This window comes from Habropoda laboriosa, unplaced genomic scaffold (assembly GCF_001263275.1).
Source record: "Habropoda laboriosa isolate 0110345459 unplaced genomic scaffold, ASM126327v1 scaffold806, whole genome shotgun sequence".
In the NCBI taxonomy this organism is placed as follows: Eukaryota; Metazoa; Arthropoda; class Insecta; order Hymenoptera; family Apidae; genus Habropoda; species Habropoda laboriosa.
Window position 1 is genome coordinate 93,441 of NW_017100897.1, and position 10,369 is coordinate 103,809.

Sequence of the window (10,369 nt, forward strand, 5' to 3'; positions counted from 1 at the left end):
GGGCATGTCAAGATACAGGGGATACAGTGATCCTCAAAACCAACGACACATGGCCGGCTCCTTACTTCGTACAAGTCGTAGAGAAAAAGGCAGCGACATTCAGCGCCGTAAACGACATTATCGACTTCTGTGGCACTACCGTTTGCTTCACCACGACACAGGCGCATGTCGGAAAATGCACATAACAGACACAATACATGCGAAACACTGAAAAACAATCGCTGTACACTACAATATTCACATACATACGCTCACGCATGAAAGGGAATCTAAAAAAAAACAAAGAAAACTGAAGAAACTAGAGAAAAGTAAATTAAACCTATATTAAAAGTATACTGATTCTACCAAATTAAAATTAATTAACTCATAACTTCTACGATTTGAAGAAAGGGACGAAAATGAGCGTGTGTTCGCTTATCGCGTTGAGTAGCTCTTCAAGAGTTTTGCTTTCGTTCTCGAAATGATTCTGTCCTTCCAAAGCGGTTCTACCCTTTTACAAAAATCAGAAAAGACGGGATTGGCTTGCTCACGAGGAAAATACCCTCCAATTGGCTGAAACATAACATGGTGGTAGTTGAATGTTTATTCAGAAAGCAAAATTTACGACATCCAACTTTCTTCGCCAGTGCCTTTGTTTCCTAGTTCGAAATTGACAAGGAACAGTCTCAATATCTGGAAGCACGCTTTGAAACAAGGGTACGACAATATAGAAAATGGAAACGGTGTTCACCACATGTGTCTAAAGAATGTTGGAAGGTTAACGGTGGAAGCTTTGGAAGGACAAAATCATTTCGACAATGAAAGCGAAACTTTTGAAGAGCTACTCGACACGATGAGCAAACACACACTTATTTCCATCTCTTTCTTCAAATCATACAAGTAATAAGATAATTAGTTTTAGTTCGATATAATCGGTAAATTTAATTTATTACATTTTAGCGTATTTTTTAATATAGGTTTAATTTACTTTTCTCTAGTTGTTCCAGTTTTCTTTGTTCTTTTAGTTTTCATTTCGTGCGTGAACGTGTGCATGTGAATAGTGTAGTACATAGTGATTGTTTTTCAGTGATTTGCGTGTATTGTGCTTTTTATGTGCATAGTATACGTTGTGTTTGCAGTACACAATGGAATACCCATTTGAAAAATTTTCCGACATGCATCTGTATCGAGGTGAAGCAAAAGATAGTGCTGCAGAAGTTGGCAATGCCGTTTACGGCGTACGTAAGGTGCCAGTCATTGGTTTTGAGGATCACTGTACCCCTGTGTCTCAACGCGCCCTATATTCCTTGATGCAAGGAGGTTTGCTCGACTACGGGGATATTTTTAAACGCTAATAACTAAAAAACGAAGCCTCAAATGCAATTTTTTTATTCTTGATTTTCGTCTTGTATCGGCTTCTAGAATCACATCTTAAATTTTCTCCCAAGAATAATCGAACACTCTGTATGAAGCAAATTATCTGCTGTTTTTACAATAAATAGGAGAAAGCTACTTAGATTTTATTGTCATATCAAGATTTTGAATATGCAATAAAACTTATTCTTAGTTAATAAGCTTTAAGGTTAAGAGTGTTACACAAAAGCATTCGTTTATTTGCATATACAACTGAAAAACGTGTTTCTTCACAGATTTTTTAATATGTATTATACATTACAAAGTAATATCGTATTAAAATTTTTAGTTTACTAGTTATCTGTGTAAATAAATAGCACAATAACAAGCACATAAATATCTAGCTACTGAATCAAATTTCAAGTAAAAAGTTCTTAGTTAGTTGCTTCCCCCATGGTAAACTACAAAGAGTACGTATATAATAAGTAAATACACTGCTAAAGATGCTGAAAAGTTGCTTTTATTTTCTTTATAGAATTCGTACATAAAATTCAAATAATGTAAAATAAGTATTACACAATATTAAACATTAAATATTTACACAAGTTTAACGAGCTTATTAATAAAAAAAAAAAGATTTCACAGGTATTTAAAAAGCGTCAAATATTAACATATTCATGATACTCTGTAGTAGATAACGCAGCTAATAAAGTAAAACTACATTGAGATATTTTCTAGCTCTTTCGTAAAACCAACTTTTACGTATTTAACTCTGCTGCTGATTATGACAAAGAAGTGGATCAAACTGAAAAGTTTCAATTGTCGTACGTGACTGTCGAGACGACATGACTTCGTTGCAAAACAAGCTTACGTTTAATGAAAAAGTTGTTCTCGATAATAACTTCTACCGAGTTTCAAATGTACAATACATTCTACAAAAGCAGCGAAATTAGCATATCTTTCACGTAAAAGAAACCGTCAAATTATTACTCTGTTTATTTTGCTTTTATGAAAAGAAGGACGATGCATTTTATACTATACACGAATATTTTCCTCTGCCCATGTAACATTTGCTTTTTTACAGAAATATTCGATTCTAGAACTTTTTATATAATTTTTTTGTAACATAAATTGTATTACAAATGAATGCAAAGTAGGTATGTAAAATAACTGAAACACAAAACTGCAAATTGCGCTAAATTTCTAATCGATCATTTTACATTTGGAATTTCTAACTTGTTGCAAATAAATATTAGTTTCATCGTTACTAAAATAAAGCAGGTGTTTGTTGAGACGATAAATCTTTTTCTTGTATACCATAGAAAATTAGATAAGTAAAGATTTCTAAGCACATAAACATTGTAATCGATGTACAACCTTATTTAATATACCTTTCTTTATGATACATTAAATATATTTCTCCATTTACTTCAGTACGTATAAATTTTGATTTACTAATTCACAGATAACTCGCTAATTAATATAGTCTCTTATCGTTTCTTTCGTTCTTCTGTCTTTGTCAATTGTTAATACCATTTACGATGAAAAGGGGAATTAAATCGACAATAAAGAAGTGATTAAAGTAAATCTTTGAATAGGTAGCTGGAATTTACTTTTCGTATTATTTTCCTTCCGACTTTATTTTCGTTTCATCTCGTCTTACGTATGTCCTCCACGTGATCTCTTTCAAGTATTATCATTTTTTACTTCTCGTCCTATTATCCTGCCCATGAAGTTGACATAAAATTATTACAATGCGCTGTTAGTTCGCTTCCAAGAACACGGTGATTATAAAGGACAGAAATGCTGATATAGAGTGAAATATCCATATACCGGGTGAACCGCGTAACGTGATCACCTTAAATTATTCTGTCGTCTGTGGACCGATCTCGATTTTTTTCTGTTGCATAATATGAGTTCCTCAAGATGACTATAGTATACTTTCTATTAGTTGTTTTTTTTTTTCTTTCTTTGAAGCATTTACAGTCACCTTCAATTTTTTTGAAAATATAAATACAGATGTCATGGAAAGAAATATTTATAATAACTGAAGGGCGCCATTTTGAACATTGTTTGAACATTCGTAAAAGAGATTTTGGGTTCATCCATAAAAAACTGAAGCTGACGTTGAAAAACGAGAGGATAACTCAAGGTGATCACTAGACTACGGATTTTTATGCAAATTCATATTTTTACGAGTATAATTTAAAAAATAGAAGCTAGATAGGCAATTATGTTATTCGCTATATGTTACAGCGACTACCATATTTTGGGTTTATTTACATACATTCCGTGAATTTTTGCGTCCTCAAATTTTCCATAAATGCACAAAAATCCGCAGTCTAGTGATCAGATTATGCGGTTCACCCGGTATACTATCATTTTTATAGTGCACTGTAACCTTGGAAATTTCGAATAAACATTTCGTTTGTTATGTAAAGAAATTATGCAGAATGTTCCAGTTAAATCAGTCTACCTAAATATTCTCAAAATTATTAGTTACTAAATTTCAAATTATGTGTAAAAACTGCAAACATTTAGAATGTGCAGTGTTACTTTTATTTTTTGTGTCTTTTATAGATCACATTTATGAAGCAATGAAAATTGAAAGTTTGTTTAGGAAATTAGTAAAAACTGTATCAAATTGAGAGAATACTGTGAATATTTCAGAAATATTACTACAATTTGTTTATTTCGCTTACAGTTATAAAATGTAAGATTAAGTAAACGGCCAATCTAGCCACAGCCAAAAGACTTCTTTACGAAATGTCACACCAAAAACTGAAAACGCTGTTCAAACAAGAAATTTAATACGTAATTGTTGACTAGGCCATGCTTCATTTTTGCTATTTTTGCATTTTTTCACCATGATGGAAACCAAATGAGAATAATTTCTCATCGTCACTTAAATTTCAAATTATAACTAAACGAGTATTAACACACTCAGCTGAGAATGTGTTCCAATAACCGACTAAATTGTACGCTGAGCATAACGGCTTAACCTAACCTGAATTTTCTCATCAGTCATGACATCGTAGAGTTTTATTTTGCAGCATAATCGGACATCTGCAACTGGCCTCTGTAAACCGTTACCAGACGTAAAAACCAGTCACGAATATAAATCTCGTACACACTGGTGAAAGTACGAAGGCATAAAGCTGAACTAAATGACGTGCAATACTATCCAAACAGACTTTTCATTTTTTATTTCACAATTTCTTCACGAAGGAAAATAACACAACAAGTGTATGCTATTTATTATTACGCATGCGCTTATTTATTTTAGAAAGTTACTAGACTCACGTATCGGAAAGTTACTAGGACAATGTAACTAGAGACTTTTGCGCACCACCGTATATGCGTTGCACGGTTCATGGATATCCTGTGAGGTATCTTTTGAAAGAGATCGATTCGCAAAGATAAGAACGGACTGATCACGTAGCAGCACCTAACTTTTAACGTCGTTACTAGGAACGAAGCTCTTTGAAACCACGGTAACAGGATTTCCCATGAAAGTTAGCGAAGCGTTAACCCCGTGTCGGCAATCCTCATGATAATTCTGGTTTTACGGTTCAACGTGATCCTTCGCGAGATTTTACGACCTATTCAGATTTCTTGTAACTTTGTCTACGTACTAAACACACATAACGAAGCGTTACTCGGAGATTACAGTTACGTATTGATGGCTCTTTCGCGAATAACATCGGAAATTCAGGCCAATTTTTTTATACTTTAGATTCCCCGTTATATTTCCGCTACCGATCGAAGTTTATTATCTACGTTGCATTTCTTAGAATTTTATTCGGCATACCTACTTTCGTGGAAATTTCAATTCTATTGTTGCTGGTACAGAATAATTATTTGTCACTATCTGTAAAACTATTTGTTTTATTTATAAAGAGAAAAATTGTAATGGCAGTAAATGAGAATATTTTTCCTGTATTAGAAAGATATATTGAAATATGGCAACGAAAATAAAATGAAGTATATTTAACAGAATTACAATAATTGCATTTCTGAATTTGTTTTATTTGTTTTCTCACATCACGAATGTGATTTAAATTTGTAAAAATTTGCGATTTTGCACGATAAAACGCAGCATTAAATAATAATTGGTATACATTTAAGATGAATGATGTACATGTATACAGGGTGGGACAAAAACTTTGTCCACGTGAAATATTTCCGTTATTTGTAACAATATGGAAAAATGTTATATGTATACGAAATTTGTATGATATGGATGGAAACATAATGTGACATAATAACACCACACATTTAAAAAAAAAATAGAGATGACCTTGAAATATCCTCTACGCCTCCACTCACGTAGAAGGTACTCATATTACATTATGTCCTCCTGCATATCATGCAAATTTTGCATGTAACATTTTTCCATATTGTTACAAATAACGGAAACATTCCAGATGGACAATATTTTTGCACCACCCTGTATATAAGTATCATTCCGTTTAAAAAAATCAAGTTGATCTTGTAATATTCCCCAATCACTCTACCTGCGGAGCAACTATTTATGTACATATGTATATACGCTGTACGTAATTTATGAAAAAAGTGTTTTAACTATTTTCAGTTAACTCAGACACACTGTATATATAATATTGTATATGTATATTGTAATTATCTACATGCACAGAAAATATTTTTACATTATCGTTTTATGAAGAGCGCTGAAGTGACAGAAAATGTATCATGCAGTATAATTTTATACGTTATACATAATGTATACACTGTTTTCAAAATCGAACAAATTCATTATTCATATTATCAAAATTCATCATAATATTAAAATGTTAATTTAAATATTCTATACCGTACTAAATAAATGGTCAACTACAGTAACAGTATAAATACAATTGTAAATAAATACTCAAAGCGTACTCGAAATTAAAATTCGAACGAAAATTAAATCTTCAGTGGGGGTAAAAATGATTTGAAACAAGGATTATACCATTACCTGTAAGAAAACGTTGTTTCCATTTCAAAATCTACGTTGAAAACAATTCTCGAAAACAAGAAAAAGAACGCAAAGCTGTTGGCCCGCGACCAACTTTAACAATGCCACAGTTATCGCCAAAAACTTAAAAAAAAAAAACACCTTTAAAAGAAAAAGCGCGTACTCTAATCGAATGTCCCGAATGTTCCGCAGGTGATCAGCATAGTCTCGGTCCTGTTCATCTGCATCTCGATCTTGTCATTCTGCCTGAAGACGCATCCGGACATGCGTGTGCCGGTGATCGTGAACCGGTCGGTGAACATGGGCAACGTAAGCTCCTGGGCGGTGGACAAAACGCACACGAACGCTCACGACTTCTTTTTCTACATCGAGTGCGTGTGCAACGCCTGGTTTACACTCGAGTTCCTAATACGGATTACCGCGAGCCCGAATCGCTGCGTGTTCATCAAGAGCTCGGTAAATTTGATCGACATGGTCGCCACATTGAGCTTCTACCTCGATCTGGCGTTACAACGTTTCGCCTCGCATCTGGAGAACGCCGACATCCTCGAGTTTCTCAGTATCATACGTATCATGAGACTGTTCAAACTGACACGTCACTCGTCCGGACTGAAGATCCTTATCCAGACATTCCGCGCCTCCGCGAAGGAGCTAACCCTCCTCGTATTCTTCCTGGTCCTTGGCATTGTGATCTTCGCCAGTTTGGTCTACTACGCCGAGCGCACACAGTACAACCCGAAGAACGATTTCAAGAGCATACCGTTGGGCCTATGGTGGGCCCTGGTCACTATGACCACAGTCGGTTACGGTGACATGGTGCCGAAAACCTACGTCGGGATGTTCGTCGGCGCGCTATGCGCCCTTGCCGGTGTCCTCACGATCGCCCTGCCGGTGCCCGTGATCGTCAGCAACTTTGCGATGTATTACAGTCACACGCAGGCGCGAGCCAAACTACCGAAGAAGAGACGCCGCGTACTACCGGTCGAGCAGCCGAGAGTTCGAGCTCTTGGCGCACCGTTGGGAATGACCGGGGTATCAGGCACTACGGGGCCACCGGGATGCACCCAGCAGCACATGCAGTCGGGTGGACCGACATCGGGGACCGGCGGTCTACCTCCTGGCCTCGGACAAACACCCGGAGTTGGCTGCACTGGCGGCCAGGGACCCCAGAACAGACGAATGAACGCCATCAAGACTAATCATCCCAAGGACGTTTCGTTCGCTACGAAAACAGGTAAGTTCTCCAAGTTTGCCTTTGTCGCCGTTATCGTAGGATTTAGGTCATATCAGGATTAGGTCAATTTAGATGATAGTACTTGGGATTAATTATCGGTAGGTCTAAGTCAGACATGGGCAACCTTTCCTAGTTCGGGGGCCAAATTATCATTCTGTGTCCGAGTCAAGAGCCGGGCCAAATTATTTTACCGACCGCTCACTCGGCCATAGATACGTCGCTGACACCGGCTCTGTTTAGACTCTAGGCTATCGCGCGGGAATATATGCGCTTTTTCTTATACCTATAGAAATGTTAAATCAAACTTTGACCGATTAATAGGCTACCGGTCGGTAAAGCGTTAATATTAAATGAATTAAAACAAGTTGCTACTTCATATTTCGTTTATTCATAATATAGTGCTTTGGTATAAAGCTCTACTATTGTTATCTACTGTTGGTATTGAAGACAGTACCTAGACTACATAGATATGGGCAACCCTCGGCCCTAACCTATTTCAGCGGAGTTTGTTCGATGGTACCGTACGATAGAACGTTTTACGTGTGAATATCTGAGTATGCTGGAGGATTATTGCAAGTGAAGTTTTGGTTCGAGTAATTGGATAACTAAATTCGGACCCTGTTCCATGATTATTTAAATAATTGAGAAATTGTATTATACGGGGTGGATTGAAAGTTATGTATAAGCGAGCACTTTTCTTATGAAAAGAAATGTATGGAATCAAATTTTTTCATCCGGGGCTTAGTTTTCGAGAAAGTCAAGTTTGGGTATCTGTTGTGCGGCGTGTAACGCCTCAATATTTTATTATTTCCATTGAGGAGAATTTTTTTTTAACAATATTTTATTATTTCCATGGGAAAATTGTTGACACTGGTGCCCTCGTGAAAACGTACCCAGCGGATTTTCAAACTCGGATGAAAACATTTTATTGTTTCTTTTTTTTTTTGTTTTTTTCAAAAAGAATTACCTCGTGCCGGCTAGTATGTACATAACTTTCGACCGCACCCTGTATAGTAAGGGCCAAATGTATTGCCCGCTCGTGGTCATTTCTCCTCCGTCGCTTTTTCACATCAATGAACCCTACTGAGGGTTCTGTATATGTATTTGGTGGTTGGTCGGGTCAACGTTATAGGCGAATAATGGACCTATCTGGTTTTGTCATGCGACCTTTGTTTTACTTCTAGTCCTAATGTCGTGCGTATACTGGTAGAACACACTAAGTCAAAAAATGTTCGTTTTCACTTTCTGGTGAAATTACCCTGTTACTGGTGATACACCAGTCATCATATAATAATTATAAGGATGTTTATTCTAGACCTATGTCGAGTAAAACAGAAACTTTCAATTGAATTTCTTTCGCATGGAAAATTTCGAAATTTCGAAATGAAGCAAAAAAGGGCAAAGGTCAATTTTCAATTTCGTAATATTGGGTCATTCGGAAATTTCTGTCGGATTTCGACGTCTGTATTCACATAATCCTAACTCCACCAGAAGTTAACATATTTACTTAAAATAAAAACCATTACAATAAACACGCATTTTCCAACGTTTCGTTAATTCATTTAAGCCATCTACAAAAAAGCTGCGAGATCTGGAATCAACAAATTCTACGAAGGTCAGTTCCACATCGCGTTCATTTCGAAATGCTTTCTCCTTGATAAAATGGTGAAAATATTTGAACAAATGATAAGCTGTTAGCGAAAGGTCCGGAAAATAGAGTGGCTGTTGGAGACTCTCATATCCAAAGTTGTTTAACTTTTGTACTGCAATTGAGGAATTTCCTGAAAAAAAGGCCTATAAGACAAAATAGTGAATTGAGTAAATTTCATTGGAAGTTTTAATTTGACCTACAGATAACCGTATACGGTTCAATAAAAAGTGCTGCTCTGACCTTGTTGATGGAATATTGAAACGAAATTTGGAGGGAAGATTTCTAAACGGATCCATAGACCTATAGGTCTCTCCTTCAGAAAGCTCCTCAATTAATCATACATGCGGTTAGGCGTTATCATGCAAAATAATTAGACCCTTTCTGTCGACTAGTGCTGGATTCGAAACTTGTTTTCACTAAGTTCATCGCAGTACTTATTTGACGTAATCGTTTCTTTCTTTTGCAAAAAATTATGCTGAATAATCCCGCCAATAGACCATCCAATAGATAGCATTATCTTTTTCAGACGTGCTTTAGAGTTTGAAAAGTGTCGAGATGGTGCTTCAAGATCCAACCACTGCCCACATCTTTTCCGATTATCATAATGCACCCAATTTTCGTCGTGGGTAACAATTCTGTCAAGAAAAGGGTCTTTAATGTTCCGCAGGATATTGGACGAGCAAATGGAATGGAACCCGCTTATCCATTTTCTTTGTCTTGCCGACGTTTCGTAGACGGCATAAATAAATTAGTGACATCGTTGGCAAAGGTTCTTATTTTGAATAAATATGTTCACTTTTAGCGGAGTTGTGGTTACTTAAATTCAGACGACGAGATTCGACGAAACTTTCCGAACGACCTAATACCTGGCTTTTACATGTAAATCGACGACTTACTCTCTTTTATATCATATTTTTTTTTTTTTTTTTGGCAACATGCTTTCTTCATCTGAGGTCTTATTGTTCGAATACGCAGCAGACGTAGTTTAAAGGAAAGAACAGAAAGATTCTATGGAGCGACTTTAACCCTTTGAATGCTGGCAACTCGAAAGTGAAGCACTTGCTATGTAGATTGAGTTATAGCATTAGTAGTCACACTACATACTGCGTTAGCGAAATCACTTTTTTGCTGGGTATTTTGTATTTTATATTTGTAAAATATATAATATAAATAT

General features: G+C 36.1%; 1 protein-coding gene across 1 annotated transcript in view; it reads left to right on the forward strand.

Annotated features, from left to right (window-relative positions):
* LOC108577538 (potassium voltage-gated channel protein Shaw) overlaps positions 1-10,369 on the forward strand; it is a 38,126-nt gene that overhangs the window by 20,721 nt on the left and 7,036 nt on the right. Inside the window, exon 3 of the mRNA XM_017940716.1 lies at positions 6,503-7,544. Coding sequence (XP_017796205.1) covers positions 6,503-7,544 — 1,042 coding nt within the window. The remainder of the gene's footprint in view (positions 1-6,502; positions 7,545-10,369) is intronic.